The sequence below is a fragment of the Salvelinus sp. IW2-2015 genome, linkage group LG30 (genome assembly GCF_002910315.2).
Source record: "Salvelinus sp. IW2-2015 linkage group LG30, ASM291031v2, whole genome shotgun sequence".
NCBI lineage: Eukaryota > Metazoa > Chordata > Actinopteri > Salmoniformes > Salmonidae > Salvelinus > Salvelinus sp. IW2-2015.
In genome coordinates, this window is record NC_036869.1 from 20,293,311 (window position 1) to 20,310,790 (window position 17,480).

The following is a 17,480-nucleotide window of genomic DNA, read 5'->3' on the forward strand; positions in this document are numbered from 1 at the left end:
GTCAAGGTTTTGAATCCAGCGCTATAACCTCTCAGGTAGCTAGTCCTTCTGGTTAAATGTTCTTCATCAAAACATCTGTAAATGGATAGCGTTCAAATCCTCTGTCCTCTCCCTCAGCTGACGGTCTATCCCAGCTCCAAGCCGCTCTCTCAAGCACCCAGCAGTTCCAGCAGATGTTCGAGGAGCTGCGGAGCTGGCTGGACAACCAGGGTGGKCAAAGAGACTCTACCGCCGACTCCCTCCCCTGCCAGCCCGAGGCTATCCGGACCCTGTTTGCCCAGCAAGACGAGCTTCATCGTGGGGTGGCCAGCCAACGTGGCCCYTACGAGCTCATCCAGGCCGAGGGGGCCTCCCTGCTCGCCAAGCTACCCGCCGGCGGCGAAGAAMGATCAGCCTTACAGTCCCGGCTCGCCACCCTACGCCAGGACTGGGATGAGCTTAATCAGTGCATCGTGGAACGCCAGAACCGGCTGAMAACCGCCCTGACCAAGGCCGAGAGTTACCAGCAGCACCGCGCCAAGCTCACGCCCTGGGTGACAGAGTGCGAGAAGCGGGAAGCTGACATCCAGCCCTCCCTCGACCCTGCGGCCCTGGACGAGGCCTTGCAGAAGGCCAGGCAGCTGGGGTTAGACCTGGAGCACCATCGCCCACTCCTGGAGGATTTAAACACTGCAGCCGACCAACTCCTGGAACACTGCCGCGTCGGAGAAGAAGACATACGTGACGAAAAAGCCCAACTCAACCGTAGAGTCGACGGGCTGGCAGAAAAACTCCAGAACTGTGTTTCCCAGCTGGAAGAGTTAGCGGGTCGACTTAAGGAGTTTGAGGACGGGCGGCAGACGGTGGAGAGGAGGCTGGAGGCGGCGCGGCATCAGATCGAGGTGCAGGAGGCGCTKGGCCCACAGGCGTGCAGCAACAAGAGCCTGGAGCGGCTGAGGAGCCAGCAGGAGACGCTSCACTCGCTGCAGCCACAGGTGGCCTACCTGAGGGATCTGGCCCAGGGGCTKGTGCAGGACGCACCCCACACAGCAGGGGGKGGYGGAGAGGGAGGACAGAGGCTGGAGCAGCAGGCCCGRGACACGGACAGAGAGTTTGGAGACGTCAGCGAAAAGGTGAGAAGATGTGTGAGGARTTTAGTATAAACTGTATTTCATATATAAAAAAAGTATAAATATTTAATCGACACTCAGATGAAAGATGGAGGCCTGTATTCTGTTCAATAGAAGAATGTTCCAAAAATGAAACAGTTTTGAAAAATATAATACACAAAAACAATAAGGGTGTCTCAATACTCTTCAACGGGCTTTCCTCTTTTGAAAGCATTTGTTTGGGTTTGTTGGACTTGCACTTTTACAATTACATCATCCTTTACAATTACGTTAGTGGACAAGTAAGGAAAGGAGACAATGAAAGGAAGCCATTTATGAGTATTGTAACACAGCCAATCTATTCAGCCTGGAGTGTGGCTGATCCAAAGGAGGAGCTAGTTTTAGCAAAGGTCATTGTGTGCGAGGGTGTGAAGGCTTGTGTGTTGTGACTGAGCGTGTGTGTGTGTGAGCATGTATGTATGTGCATGTGTGTGTGAGTTGAGATGGAGAACAGAACGTGTTTAAGCTGACAGAGGAGTTCAAGTATTCAGAGTTCCAGTGTCTTATATGGTCATTGTACAGATAGGAAACTTCAGACCATTGAATCACTTTACTGAGATGTAAACCAACGAGTCAAGAGCATTGTTCTGTATAGTGATCCAGGGCCTTCAGAAAGTATTCATAGCCCTTGACTTATTCCACATTTTGTTGTTACAGCCKGAATTCAAAATTGATTCAATAAAAAAAAAAGTCTCACCCATCCACACACAATACCCCACAATGACTAAGTGAAAACCTGTTTTTAGAAATGTTTGCTAATTTATTGATGATCAAATACAGAAAGAGCTCATTTAAATAGGTATTCACACCCGAGTCAATACTTTGTAGAAGCACCTTTGGTGGCGATTACAGCTTTGAGTTGTCTTGGGTATTTTGTATCAGCTTTGAGTTGTCTTGTGTATTTTGTATCAGCTTTGAGTTGTCTTGGGTATGTTGTGTATCAGCTTTGAGTTGTCTTGGGTATGTTGTGTATCAGCTTTGAGTTGTCTTGGGTATGTTGTATATTCAGCTTTGAGTTGTCTTGGGTATGGTTGTATATCAGCTTTGAGTTGTCTTGGGTATGTTGTATATCAGCTTTGAGTTGTCTTGGTATGTTGTATATCAGCTTTGAGTTGTCTTGGGTATGTTGTATATCAGCTTTGAGTTGTCTTGGGTATGTTGTATATCAGCTTTGAGTTGTCTTGGGTATGTTGTATATCAGCTTTGAGTTGTCTTGGGGTATGTTGTGTATCAGCTTTGAGTTGTCTTGGGTATGTTGTATATCAGCTTTGAGTTGTCTTGGGTATGTTGTATATCAGCTTTGAGTTGTCTTGGGTATGTTGTATATCAGCTTTGCACATCTGGATTTGGGGATTTTTTCCCCCATTCATCCTTGCAGATTCTCTCAAGCTTTGTTAAGTTAGATGGGGAGCGGCTGTGAACAGCAATCTTCAATAGGATGGGCCACTCAAGGACTTTCACATTTTTGTTTTGAAGCCATTGCTTTGGCTAATTGTCCTGTTGGAATGTAAATCTTCACCACCTTCTAAGGTCGTTTGCACTCTGAAGCAGGTTCTCATCAAGGGTTTTCCTGTGTTTGGCTCCATTMATTGTTCCCTCTATCCTTACCAATCTCCCAGTCCCTGCTGCTGTAAAGCATCCCCATAGCATGATTCTGGCACCACCATGCTTCATGGTAGGGATGGTGTTGAACTTGTGATGAGCTGTGCCTGGTTTTCTCCAGACATTGTGCTTTGCATTCAGGCCAAATTAGTTGAATGTTTGTCTCATCAGACCACAGAATCTTTTGCTTTAGAATCTGAGTATTTCACGTACCTTTTTGCAAACTCCAGCCAAGTAGTTCTGTCAGTGGTCATTGGGTTCTCGGTCACCTCCCTGACCAAGGTCCTTCTTGCCCGGTTGCCCAGTTTGGTCGTATGGCCAGCTCTAGGCAGAGTCTGGGTAATTCCATATTTTTTTAATTTCCGAATGATGGAGACCACTGTGCTCTTGGAAACTTTCAACACTCTTCAAATTGTTTTATACCCTTCCCCAGACATATGCCTCATCACTATTCTATCTCGGTGATCTACAGACAGTTCCTTGGCCTTCATGGTATCGTTTCTGCTCTGACATACTGTACACTGTCAACTGTGGGGCCATCTGTAGGCAGGTGTGTTTCTTTCTAAATCATGTCCAAACAGTGGAATCAGTCACAGGTGGACTCCAATCAAGTTGAAGTGACATCTCATGGATGATCATAGGAAATTGGATGAACCTGAGTTTAATTTGCAAAGGGGTGTGAATACTTTTTAAATATTAAAATAGTAAATTAAATATTTCTGTATTTAATTTTCAATAYATTTTCTAACATTTTTAAACATGTTTTCACTTTGTCATTATGGGGTATTGTGTGTAGATGGGTGAGAAAAAAACATATTTAATCMATTTTGAATTCAGACTGTAACACAACAAAATGTGGAATAAGTCWAGKGGTATGAATACTTTCTGAAGGCACTGTATGTATAATTCCCAAATGTGCCATAGATAGTTACTTATAGACGGGTACAAATCAGTATGGTATTTAATCAGATACATGGTCAGAAGTCATTACATTTGACCATTATTAATAAGATAAGTTTGTCTCTTATCCCACCGCTCTGATCACATTCCTTTCCTCCACATCGCAAATGAGAAAGTTAGGACTCAAAGCAGAGAGCTAGGATACATTAACTAGGCTGAATCATGAAGCATGATTTGTCCCGCTATTTATATCATATTATTACATCAGCAAGGCGCCATGCCACTTTCAACTTGCTAACATTATTAACTGTCTCTCCGTCCTTCTCCTCCTTCCCTCCCTCCCGCCTCTAGATTGAAAAGTGCTGTTCCACCCTGGAGTCCCGTCTCCAGGGTGTGGGGGAAGTCCAGTCCTCGGTACGCGACCTCTTCTCCCGCCTGGCCGACCTGGACGACGAGCTGGACTCGCTGAGYCCCGTGGGGCGCGATGCCGACTCGCTCGCCTCGCAGGCGGACGCCGTCCGCACTTTCCTGGCTCGCCTGGCCACGTTGAGGTCGGAGCTCGAAGGTCACGGGGGCGACTGCACCGCCATGCTCCGCCGAGAGGGGTCGTCTCCCGATCTCCTCGCCCTGAGGAGAGAGACGGAGGCCCTGAGCCGCCAGGCTGGGAAGCTGGCCGAGAGGGGCCAGGCCAGACTGGAGCAGATCGGGGCAGCTGCCGAGAAGGTGGGAGAATTCTACGCCCAGGTGGCGGCGCTGCAAGGGCTACTGGGACGGGCAGAGGARGGGCTGAACTCGCAGGGCGTGGTGGGGACGGAGGTGGACACCATCAAGCAGCAGCTGCACGAGTTCAAGGTAAGAACAAGTTTGATGTTTATGGTTGGGAATGTGAATGTGCTACTACTGAAATGTATTGACTAGAATGGACAATCCCGTTCAAGTCAATGTTCCGTGATGGATGGGCCGCCGGCCATATTGACTTCATCCAGGCCTGKAAATAATCATCTTTCTATGGCTACTCTATTGTAAAGTTTTTGTTCTGCGCTATCATGTCATTTCTTTGGGCATTATGTCTTCAGAGATTAGTAAATTGGGTAGAGCTAGCTATGGTTATACTGTAGTACAGCCTCCTAGAAGTGAGCTTGGCATGCGTTTCCCAAGTGTTTTTGGTGCCGGCATCAATGAACAGCCTTCTGAATTGTCTTGTGACTCCTCAGAGAATGGAAAACTTTGTTTCTAGCCACAGCTCCAGTATTACCTAGCCACAAGCCACCATTTGGGAAACATTGCATTGCGGATTTATTAGAACCAGTTCAGCTAGGGTTGTTGTGAAAAGCTATATTTCTTCTAGAATTGAGCTTGACGTACTTTGGTTTGAATTATATTCAACAAACGTGSATAGAAATATAGCAGACATTGTGTATATAGTATTGCACAGTTGTTGCTCTGGCGGCCATTTTGTTAGAACCTCTCAGCTGGTGCTTGACTCTGACCTGCAACAGAATTAGTGCGTCTTATTGAAATAAGCAATTGACTAACACAGATCCTTTTGAAAGCYTTCAGTTACATAAGAGCCATTTCTTGGGAGAGGTCTCAGAGGAATGTACTTGACCCTTCTTGGTTGTTGAACTTTGTGGATTAAGCCTCTTCTAGCGCAGATGCTTTGAGTGCGTGTCTCTCTCTGTCTGTGGGACTATGCCTACTGTAGGAAGTGTACCGTGGCATCCTCTCTTCTATAAATCAACTCCAGCTTCAACTTTGCTCTCTCRCTACTTCCCTTCCCCAACAGGATTTTGGACGGGTGACGTTTCTTTCCTGACTCCGCTCCTACAGTGGGCTGTGAGGAGGGTGTTGTGATGGAGTGTGACCCCTCTCCTAACTCAAGTCGTTCCTCTGGCTCTCAGCTGTATTTATAGAGCAGTCTGGGGGGGGCAGAAGAGAGGTATGGGGACTGAGGTATGTAGGGGACTTGAGTGAGCTTATATGCAAGAAAGGAGTGATATATAATTCATAGGAGCATCGCAGGGGGTGTGACTGAGTTCTACAGCCAGGCAGAGACGAGAGTTTAGTCACAGCAGCACTGCTCTACTTCAAGTGTCTGACGCACTTCTTCGCCCATGCTGACTCGCTCGCGTCTAAACGTTCTTATAATGTTCCCTCAACCCCCCCTCTGACCCCCTACTGCTCCGGCGCCAGCCCTTGGAACTCGTTAGGGCCTGTCACCACGGTGACGGACGACAGGCTAAGTTTGATACCAGAGCGATTCGCACACCATACGTTTGTTTTTTTCTTCAAGCTATGCTCCCCCAGCCGTCTAGGAGAAATCCCAGGCTAGGTAACCCAGCCAACAAGAATTAGCCTACTCCTTCCCCCTCAATAGGAATCTGCTGTAGAAYGTTCCATAGGAATTTGCTGTGTCCTGCTAAATAGCCATACAGAAACAGGGCTGCTCCATTGTACTGCTACTTTCCATTGGTTTCCATTCATTGTGAAATGTTACATGATATTTCATGAGTACTATACAACACAGACAGGTCTTTCTGGCTGAGTCCATTGATATTAAACATATATATTTTTTACTGTGCTTTATGCCACATCCTCTGCACTAGAAGTACCGGTATGTCAGTACGTTTGCAACACCCCCCTTCCTATCTGTTTATTTACTAGATACAGTAGCTCTGGGGCGGCAGCGTAGCCTAGTAGTTAGAGCGTTGGACTAGTAACCGAAAGGTTGCAAGATCGAATCCCCGAGCTGACAAGGTACAAATCTGTCGTTCTGCCCCTGAACAAGGCAGTTAACCTCTCTCAGGGTATGTGGACGGTAGCGTGCTCACTCGTCAACAGCCAGTGAAACTGCAGGCGCCAAATTCAAAACAACAGAAATCCAAATTAAAATTCCTCAACATACATGTAAATCCAGCCAAGTGTCCGATTCAATAGGCTTTACGACGAACAAACCAAACGATTATTTAGGTGAGTGCTATTCACAGAAAACACAGCCATTTTTCCAGCCAAAGAGAGGAGTCACAAAAAGCAAGAAATAGAGATTAAATAAATCACTAACCTTTGAATCTCCATCAGATGACAGCTCATAGACTTCATGTTACACAATAAATAAGTCATATTTATATCCAAAATCTCAGTTACATTGGCGCGTTATGTTCAGTAGTTCAAAACATCGGTATTTTGCAGAGCGACAATCCATTTCAGAAATAGTCATCATACATGTTGAATGAAAAATACAAGTGTTACACATTGAATCTTAGATCCATTTCTCCTTAATGCAAACGCTATGTCAGATTTCAAAAAAACTTTACGGAAAAAGCAGACCATGCAATAATCTGAGTACGGTGCTAAGACGACAAATCAACCCAAAGAGATACCCGCCATGTTGGAGTCAACATAAGTCAGAAATAGCATTATAAATATTCACTTACCTTTGATCTTCATCAGAATGCACTCCCAGGAATCCCAGTTCAACAATAAATGTTTGTTTTGTTCGATAATGTCCATCATTTATGTCCAAATTCCTCCTTGTTGTTCGCGTGTTCAGTACATAATCTAAACTCACAACGCGCGTGCAAGTCCAGCGGAAAGTACGGACGAAAAGTTCCGTTACAGTCCGTAGAAACATGTCAAACGATGTATAGAATCAATCTTTAGGATGTTTTTATCATAAATCTTCAATAATGTTCCAACCGGAGAATTCCTCTGTCTTCAGAAAAGCAAATGGAACAGAGCTCGCTCTCACGTGAACGAGCGTCACGAGCTCGAAGCATTCTGCCAGGCCTCTGAGTCATTCCCCTCTCATTCGGCCCCACTTCACAGTAGAAGAATCAAACAAGGTTCTATAGACTGATGACATCTAGTGGAAGCCTTAGGAAGTGCAACATGACCCCATTTCCACTGTATCTTGGCTAAGCAAAGAGTTGAAAACCTACAAACTTCAGATTTCCCACTTCCTGGTTGGATTTTTCCTCAGGTTTTTGCCTGCCATATGAGTTCTGTTATACTCACAGACATCATTCAAACAGTTTTAGAAACCTCAGAGTATTTTCTATCAAAATCTAATAATAATATTCATATCCTAGGATTTGGGCCTGAGTAGCAGGCAGTTTACTCTGGGCACGTTTTTTCATCCGGACGTGAAAATACTGCCCCCTACCCCAATGAAGTTAACCCACTGTTCCTAGGCAGTCATTGAAAATAAGAATTTGTTCTTAACTGACTTGCCTAGTTAAATAAAAGTATATATWAAAGCTCCCTAAGATGGTGGAATTTTTAAGTAGATGATGTTAATGATTGGTTATATTGTCATTATATCAAATAAAAAAGGATAATTATAAACCTGTTAAAATATAGGACAAGCCTAATCTGATTGGAGGGTGTGTTGCTAGACTTACTGGACACTGGTTTCTGATTGGTTYAGCTGGTGTCTTGGTGAGCTTTCTTCTTCCTCCCTGTGCTGTCTCTTATTCTCTACTCCCTTGATTTATCGACACTATTAATATTGTGGTTGGCCCCCCCACTACTTTCTCCCCATCCCTTTCTTTCCCCCTCTTAATGAGAGCAAGCGGGATGGATGTTTGGCAGAAGACGAGCAGGGAGAGGAGCGAAAGGGGGGGAGAGAGAAWGAGAAATCGGTGAATAGCTGAATAGCAGTTAGCGAGCGAGAGGAAAAGAGAAGGGCGACAGCTTAATGGAATGTTCCAGTGTAAATGTAGACACAAGCTGGGCATTGCTGGCATTGACTACAGCCAGTAGTAATAGCAGTAATAATGGCACATTGTAAAAGTACAGCCGGCGCTGTATCTAGAGCATGAAGAGTTAGTCTGGGTGCATAGGAAGGGGTCTACAGGGAGAGAGAGGAGGAGTTTGAGGAGTGTGAGGTAGAGAGAGGGGGGTGGTGAGGAGTGAGAGGTAAGAGAGAGGGGGTGGTGAGGAGTGAGGCTAGGAGAGAGGAGGGGGTGGTGTAGTGAGAGTAGAGAGGGAGTGAGTGAAGGTAGAGAGAGGGGGGTGAGGAGTGAAGTAGCAGAGAGGGGGGTTGGTGAGGGTGAGAGGGGGGTTGAGGTAGAGAGGGGGTGGGTGGTGAGCTAGAGAGAAGGGGGTGGTGAAGGGTAGAGGAGAGGGGGTGGTGAGGTAGAGAGAGGGGGTGGTGAGTAGGAGAGGGGTAGAGTGTGGTAGAGAGAGGGGTAGGTGAGGTAAGAGAGGGGGGTGAGTGAGGTAGAAGAGGGGTGGTGAGGTAGAGAGGGGGTGGTGAGGTAGGAGAGGGGTGGTGAGGAGCGAGGTGGTGAGGAGCGACGGTGGTGAGGAGCGAGTGGTGAGGAGCGAGGTAGGTGAGGAGCGAGGTGGTAGGACGAGGTGTGAGAGCGAACGGTGGTGAGGAGCGGGTGGTAGGAGCGAGGAAGAGAAGGAGGCGTGGTGAGGAGTGAGACGGTTAGAGAGAGGGAGGAGGTGAGGTAGAGAGAGGGGGGTAGGTAGAAGAGGATGAGGGGAGGGGTGGTCAGGAGAGGAGAGGTAGAAGAGAGAGAGGGGCGGGACGCGGTGGTGAATAGGAGAGGTAGGAAAGAGGGGGAGGGTGCTGAGGAGTGAGAGGTGGAAGAGAGAGGGAGGGGTGAGCGGTAGAAAGAGAGATGAGGGAGGGTGGTGAGGCTGGGAGACGAGAGGTAGACAAAGGAGAGAGGGAGGGGTGGTGAGGGTGAGAAGAGGAGAGAGGGGGGAGGGTGGTGAGGAGTGCAGAGTAGGGACAGAGGAGAGGGGGAGTGTGATGGCTGAGGAGAGAGAGGTAGGAAAGAGAGAGAGGGTGGTGAGGAGTGAGAGGTAGAAGAGAGAGGGAGGGGTGGTGAGGAGTGAGAGTAGGAGAGAGAGAGAGGGGAAGTGGTGGTGAGAGAGTGAAGTAGGAAGAAGAGAGAGAGGGCAGATGAGGATAAAGCAAAGACTTCCCTTCCCTAAGATCCTCTTTCATTCACTCAGGTAGCCCACTTGCCACGATTTTCTTCATCTCTCTCCTCTCTCTCTCCTCTCTCTTCCTCTCTCCGTCTCCCCGCCTCATCTCGCTTCTCTCTCAAAGCCCTCTCTCTCTTTCTCTGCTCTACCTCTACCTCTCTCTCTCTAGCCCTCTCTCGAGCCTTCTCTGCTCTCCAAGCTCTCCTCTCTCTCTCAAGCGCTCATCTCAAACCCCTCTCTCTCAACGCCTCTCTCTCTCTCTCTCCTCAAGCCCTCTACTCTCAAGCCCCTCTGCTCTCTCCTCTCTCTCTCTCTCACAGCCCCCTCTCTCTCTCTCTCTCTCTCCCTCTCCTCAAAGCCCCTCTCTCTTCTCTCTCTCTCTCTCTCTCTCTCTCTCTCTCTCGTCTCTCTCTCTCCTCCTTGTCTCTTCTCTCTCTACCTCAAGCCTTCTCTCTCTCTCTCTTCTCTCTCTCTCTCTCTCTCTCTCTCCTCTCTCTCTCTCAAACCCCCCTCTCTCACTCTCTTCAAGCCCCCCTCTCTTCTCTCCTCAAAGCCCCTCTCTCTCTCTCTACTCTCCTCAAGCCCCCTCTCTCTCCTCTCTCTCTCCTCTCTCTCGTCTCTCTCTCAACCCTCTTCTCTAGCCTCTCCTCATCTCTTCTCCTCTCACCCCTCTCTCTCTCTCCTCTCTCAAGCCCCCTCTCTCTCTCTCTTCTTCTCAAGCCCCCTCTCTCTCTCTCTCTCTCTCTCTCAGCCCCCTCTCTCTCTCTCTCCTCTCTCAAGCCCCCCTCCTCTCTCTCCCCCTCTCTCTCTCTCTTCGGCAGCCCCCTCTCTCTCTCTTCTCAAGCCACCCTCTCCTCTCTCTCAAGCCCCCTCTCCCTCTATGTCCCGCTCTCCTCTCTGGGCATGTAATGGATCTCGCCAGGTCATTTCAAACCTAAACATGTCTGTCTGCCCTGAAAGCAGACTAGCCTGTCTGCTCCACCATCCCATCCCCCCACCAGACCCCAGTTTAGACTGAAGGGAAAAAGACTACCAATCCACAGAGATGATGTCATTAGGGGGGGTGGTAACGATTAGGGGGTAAGGTGCAAGAGGATCTTGTCAGATTAGTGAAGTCGTATTGAGTCACAAAGAGACGGAGGGGCGGATGAGAGAAAGAGGGAGGGGAAGGGTAGGGCGGTGTTGTTTTTAAGTGGCCTGCGGCAGTCTCCCTCAGTCCCTCTCAGTCCCTCTCAGTCCCTCTCCGTACATGTGGCATGTTGGCCCGTGTTCGGACAAGTCCGACTGTTTATCAAGTATGTTTTTATAGCTGGCCATACTATCTGCGTACATGTGCTCTTATGTGATCATCAGAATTCACTTGTGTGTTTAGGGGTGCTTTGTGTGCCCACTAGGTGTGTGTGTGTGTGTCTCTCGGGAGGATGTGTGTGGAGGGTGGGGAGACAGCTGAGATTCCGGATACGCCCCCGAAAAGACTGGAATTAGAAACATCCTCTGACACACACACACACACACACACACACACACACACACACACACACACACACACACACACACACACACAGAGACTCCAGGGTGTGGCTCTACTGCATGTCCCTTTGCTCCAGAGCAGCTGACATAGTCTATGGAGCGGGATAGGGATGAGTTGAGGTGTTGTGAAGTCCCCCCACTACAACTGGGAATTCCTGTATAGGGCTGGTAAGGGGGACAGAGGTGACGGATGAGGAATCCTTCCCTTAAATCATGCCATCGCGTCTCTGCTGTCCTCACCCCTGCTTTCCCCCCTCTCTCCACCCTCCCTGCTGCATCGGCCCCCATCCTGGTTTCAAATACTATTTAAAATCGTTCAAATTCTTTAGAGCGTCTGCTTTAGCCTGCCTGAGGTGCTAAGTGAGCATGGTTTGGGACTTTGGMCGTTCTTATTGGTTCAGTGCAACAGGCAAGCTCAATATAGGCCAGCTAAAGTATTTGAAATGATTTTGAATAGTATATAAACCTTGGTGAGATAGATCTGTCCCTGCGTATGGTGTGTGAGTCAGATCTCTCATCTCTCCCGCCACCCAAATCCTCAGAGACATGCTGTAAAGGATTCTGGGGTAGTCTTTTTTTTTGGGGGGGGGGGTTTATGATGTAGCTGATGTGCACGCTTCGGGTAGGATTGGGCCATAGCCACAGCTCTAGGATCAGCTTACAACTCCCTCAATTCTTGTTAATCCCCCCCCCACTTAATAATTGGGGGGGGGGAGCCCAATGTGAAATTGGCTCTCTTTTTCCTGAAGATTCTTTGATAGATAGATTACATTGAAAGCGACGTGACTTACTGGTAATATGATGTCATGTTGATTAGGTGTTCCCGTAAATATTCCCCGGGACTTGGATGGTTGCGTTCCTCATTTATCATCTTCAGAGACCTGGCCTGATTTTGTGGGTCTCCACTCCTCTGTTTGTTGATTTAGCTCCTTTTGTTCATCAACTCTTTGGTTCATTTTCGCCTTTGTTTATTTTCCATCCTAAGGGGTTGATTGGATCAGGTTAACACAGTTTTCACTAATCATAGCAGATTCATTTCAGATTGACCTTTCCTTTACCATGCTCACTGTCTGAGTGAGAACACACACTTGTGTGTGTGTGACATCTTTCTCCATCTCCCTGCTATCGGGGTCCTATATTGTCTCAGCTGTTGTGAATTAGACGGGCATGCCACAGCACATCTCTCCTCGTCCCTTATCGTCACCGTCCTCTGTCACCAGCCCAGCCGTAACAAATACACTGCCTCTTTACATAAACTACACAACTAGAATAATGTGTCAAATTAAGAAGCCCAATAATCTACGTAGAAGAATGTATGTAATGTTGGTATACACTCAGAGTTGGGAATGTGGGATACCATGGATAGTAGAATGCTGTGTGTGAGTAGAGTTGGCCCTCTCACTCACTCCTCACTGGCCACAGCGGGGCCCAGCACAGGTGTTGTTTGGATAGAGGAAGAAAGCGTTTGTTTGTGTGTGTGCGTGTCTATTTTTAATTAGCAAAACACAGAAACTGGGAACAAAGCGGAAATGTGACCTCTAATTTGGCCAGGATTAGGATGTGGGGAAAAAACTTGAACATTCACATACGGGCCCCATATTCAGACCCTAATGATGCGTAACGCCGTAGTTTGGCAACGTCTTAGGGACAATATGCTAGTCTTTCAGGTATGAAGGTGTGAGTTCTTCATTACAGAAACCACATGTGCCCACTTGGCCACACATGACTTTASTTAAACAATCTGTAACACCTAGAAGCATTGTACCCCCCAGTATTCATTTGATTGACAAGCCTGTTATTCACTATATGTAACTGTTGGCAGGGACTGGTTGACAGTTTCTGGGTGGTTTTTCATGCTTCTCTTTGTGTCTGCTGTGGGGGGGAGGGGGGCGAGGACAATGGCCGCTAGGTCAGGATACAACGCTGCTAGTTAATATAACTTGCTGCGAGGAGAGAGCGGGAGGGGAGAGCACTTCCTTGCTGCCTGGATCGATGGGAGAAAGGGGCAAGAGCAATAGAGGCAAGAGAGGGAGGAAAAGGAGGAAATCGGAAAGAGAGGAGGGAGAAAGGGGGAAAAAATGGAGAGAATGCCTTAATGACAACAGTGCTTTCTAAAAATGCGATATGGATAGATGGTGAGAGGGTGGAATTGAGTTCTGTGGAGCAGAAAGGGAAAGGCCCGAGAATAACAAGGGAAAAGGATGAGAAGAGAGAGCACACTGTCATTTTTACAGTTCTCTTGTGAGTAAACCAGCCACAGCAAAGTCAATACTATCAGTATCCTGTAGACACCTGCATATATCACCAAACAGCTCTACTGACTTTGCGGAGACGGTCGTCGGTCTACATTATGGTATGAAGTCTAGAGACCTACAGCATGGCCTTTTGGCTGACGGCTAAACGTTAATGGATTCCGTTGCTTTGAGTCCCCACTGTGTGTAGCTCACCGGGGGATTTTGGGGCCTGCTCGCCCCTCCCGCTTCCTGTCTGAGGCAGAACTGTGACTCATTTAAGCAGCCGTGACAGACCAAATGAACGGGGGATGAATGACAATTTAGAGGAGAGGAGTGGGGGGTGGACACATAGACTGCAAGAAAAGGGTCAAGGATGGAATGATCAAATCCGACACARTCAAAATGGAGACGGCAGAGAGGGCGTAAAAAATAAGTAATAGTATTGATGTATTATCTTGCCTGTGTACCCCTTGTGTTCTTCCCTCTTTCCTCTTTCTTTCTATCCCTCACTCATTTCCCCTCACTGGCGTTCCATCTCTCCTGGTAGCTGGCCCACATGTGTGCGCGGTTCAATTTGGAGCGGCTTGTGCTGTGGGGGGCATTGTAGGTCGCGCGAGACTGAGGAAGCTTTGGGGGGGGGCTGAGCAGAGGAGGGACAAACCCCTTTTGTTTCTATGAAGACGTTTTCCTTGGACGCAGCCATGACAGCTGCACCACAACTGACAGAGGGAGTGAGAGGGGAGGGGGGGGGGGGGGGGGGGAGGGAGTTAAAAAGGAAGAGTGGAGTATTTAGCGTGTTTGACATGCAGGCCACGGGCGGCTCGCAGCAACAGTTCGACGACAGAGAGAGGGGGGAGGGAAAGCGAGAGAGAACTCCCTCCCCCTATCAAGTGAAGAATGTGTGTGGACTAAAGAGCGACAGAGCGAGGGAGAAGGCAGGCATGCGTTAGTTGAGTTCACATCGGCTGCTGTCTCTGCCAGAGGTCTTTAAACGAACAGTCATAGCAACTGTAAAAGGGAAGGCAGGATAAGAGAGAAGAACGAGTGGAGGTGTAGGAACTGAACCACAACAGGCACTGTATCAGGGATACAAGGAGAAAAACAAACATGGTTCAAATCAATGATTTATATATACACTAGATGACTGATAGGGGGCGCTGGGTTGAAGCCACTGTGCCTCCATCTTGGCACTTCCCCACCGTTCCCCAAAAATATTTTGTAAGTATAAAGTAAATTTGAGATTACTAATGTTACTGTCCCCACTACAACAAAAATATACTTCCATTGAATTGAAATACTGTAGAATTCCATTCATGGAATGGAGAACTGCTCCTACTGGGTAGTGCCAATATGGCCGACCGGTGGCTTCAAAGACTCAATGGCCAATACATAGCATCAGCAATCCATATACACATCATTGGTTAAAATACTCCACTTTAGTCTGGTACCAGGGGTTGCTGTCATGCTTGCTGGATTCCCCCGACTGTGTGCGTAGATTTTTGGTGTGGCATCCTGAGGCCCCCTTTTCTGTAACACCTAGCCTCCTTTGCCCCTGAGCCCCCCCCCCCCCACACACACACACACATACACCCCTCTCCTTGCTGGATTGGGTTACACTAGAGCGGCGGTCGGGAATGCAGAAGTGGAGACTGATTGTGAATATTGACGACTTTGGTGTCTCTTCTCCATGTTGTTTTACACTGTCACGCTGGAGAATAGCAAGCGGCTGCTTGGAAACCTGTAAAAAAAAAAGAGGGGGAACAGGATAGATGGAGATTCTACTTCCTTGTATGCATATAGACTGTTTATTTTGGAAAATACAAAAGCCGTTATTGATAAGCCTCTTTTTTTTTTTTTTTTTTTTTTCTGGCTTGCTAGCAGTTCCCCTCCCTCAATCACTCTCCACTCCCCTCCATCCCTCCCGCTTTCTTTCCTTCTTTCTTTCTCTCGCTCACTGTTTCTCTGTATCATTTCCCTCTCTGCGGACAGCGTTTTTGTGCTCTGAGGGGGAGGTGATTTGCCCAGGAGATTCGGTTCTGGATTACAAAGCAGTGATGAATGTCGCAGTCTCACAATACTAGCGTCTCTCTTTCACTCCTCCTGAGCTTGTGAACACTGCGAAATAGTACCATCCTGCCTAGCAACAATCCCCCTCACCTGTGTTCGTCTTTTCATTTTATCCTCAGTCTATTTAGCCGTTAATTTTGAAAGATGATTTGCCGAGTGCTTAGCGTGGGATAATCTTCTCTCGTTATCCCGTGATTTATTTTTAAAAAGCAACCCCCCCCCCCCCCCTCTCTCTTTGGCTCCACGCACCCCTCCTTCCTCTCCCTATCTGTAGCTCACTCCCCCACCCCTCTCACATGTTTTTTTCGGGAGAGGAAACCAGCATGATTGGAGCACTTCCTGTGTTTTAATACCAGAGCAGGAAACAGAACCAGCAGAGCTGGATTTAAACAAAAACAGTTTGAAAGAGAGAGCGAGACAGAGAAGAAACGAACGAGTGAGTGAGTGAGCGAGAGAGACAGAGAAGGGGGAGTGACTGAGTGAGCGAGGGAGAGAGGAGAAATTGGGAGATTTTTTTTTTTTTTTTAGCAGCTGCAAACCATTTCAGTCTGTGTAGTGGCCTGAGAACAGAGAGACTGAGCGACAGAAAGAAAGCAAGGAAGCCTGCCTGCAACAAAAAAAACAGGAAGAAGAACTGGGATTGCGTGGCGCTTTGTTTCATCAACGGAGCTCTCTAAAAAAGATAGAAGTGGAGAGAGAAAGAAGGGAAGAAAAGGAGAGTGTCCGGGGATTGTCTGGGAGAGAGAACCGCCTGCAAGGCAGAGTCAGAAGCAGCGCTCAGACTGGGTCTCGGACTGTCTGGGTCTCTGCCCTCTGGATACAGTCCCACGACTGGGCTCACCCCCCCCTAACCCACCTACCCTCTCTCCCTAACGAACCCTCTCACCCCCTCCCGGATTCAGCCTCCGCTCTGGATTTACTGTCTCTTCTTGCCTGGAGCTGTGGATGAGCAGCGTGATGGAAGGTGGGAGATGATAGACATGCGTCTAGTCTACGCTAGGAAAAGGCTCTGGATCTCTTTGTTCTGGTTTTTGAATTGCAAGACTGACTTGTGCGGAGTGGCGGATGATGGGATTGACTTTTTCGCTGATGATGAGRATAATGATGATGTCAGCAAGAGGGATGAAAGAGCACTCCAGGCACAGAGCGGGCCGCTGCCTTCAGACACACATCACTCATGCTTTGTGATCAGATTGGGAGAGAGAAAAAGGAGAGAGAAAATATAGACTGTCTGCAAGGACACACTCACAGGACATGAGTGACTGCTCGGTTACTTTGTGTGAGATTTTTGCTGCAGTYTTGATTCCCTCAAAAGGATCCACTCTTTTATTAGGTCATTCTCATGGTTTTGGGTTGACAACAAAACTTGAACCAAGACAGAAAACCATCAACAAAGCCATTGGGACTGCACTTTTTTCTTCCCCCCCCCGCACAATCTCTTTATATCAGGGAGTAGTGGATTTCTCACCTTAAAAGGAGACTTTACACACTTCTTTGGCTGCTTCTCACTGAGACAGTTGCTCAACCCTTCTCTGCTGCTTATCCTGTTGTGGCAGAGCGAGGAGAGCAGGAAGGGAAGGAAGGAGTTGAAGAGTGGGAAAGGATTCAGGAGTAGGGAGTTGAACGACTCTGTGTGTGTGTGTGAGGGGGGAGTTGACGTCAAACGGAACAAAAAGGAACAAAGGGTTGTTATCTCCACGGCACTCACCTCGTTCTGGACTTTGGACGTCTACGAGACAGCCCCTGCCTCCTTCCTRATAACCTTCCAAACGAGCAGTGCTGATTAATATGCTGCCGGAGGAGAGGAGCATCTGCATGCAGGACACTCACTCACTGATGCTTCTCTGCGTTTCAGATAGCRCCGGGATATGCTGCTGCACTGCTATTGAGGTGACATAGTAACATGTGGACCTATGGTCTTGTAATGTAGATTGCAAACCTTTTGACATTTTGGCCATTGAAGCGGATTCATGTTTGGGATTGTGGATTGGACCGGGAACGGTTGAGCAACTGAACTCTTTTTCAACCCACCCATTAAGGTATTTTCCCCATTGTT

At 47.9% G+C, this 17,480-nt stretch overlaps 1 protein-coding gene across 1 annotated transcript in view; it reads left to right on the forward strand.

Annotated features, from left to right (window-relative positions):
- LOC111954858 (microtubule-actin cross-linking factor 1, isoforms 1/2/3/4/5-like) overlaps nt 1-17,480 on the forward strand; it is a 292,736-nt gene that overhangs the window by 208,844 nt on the left and 66,412 nt on the right. The window contains 3 exon segments of the mRNA XM_070436147.1: nt 118-1,112; nt 4,002-4,502; nt 16,981-17,200. Coding sequence (XP_070292248.1) covers nt 118-1,112; nt 4,002-4,502; nt 16,981-17,200 — 1,716 coding nt within the window.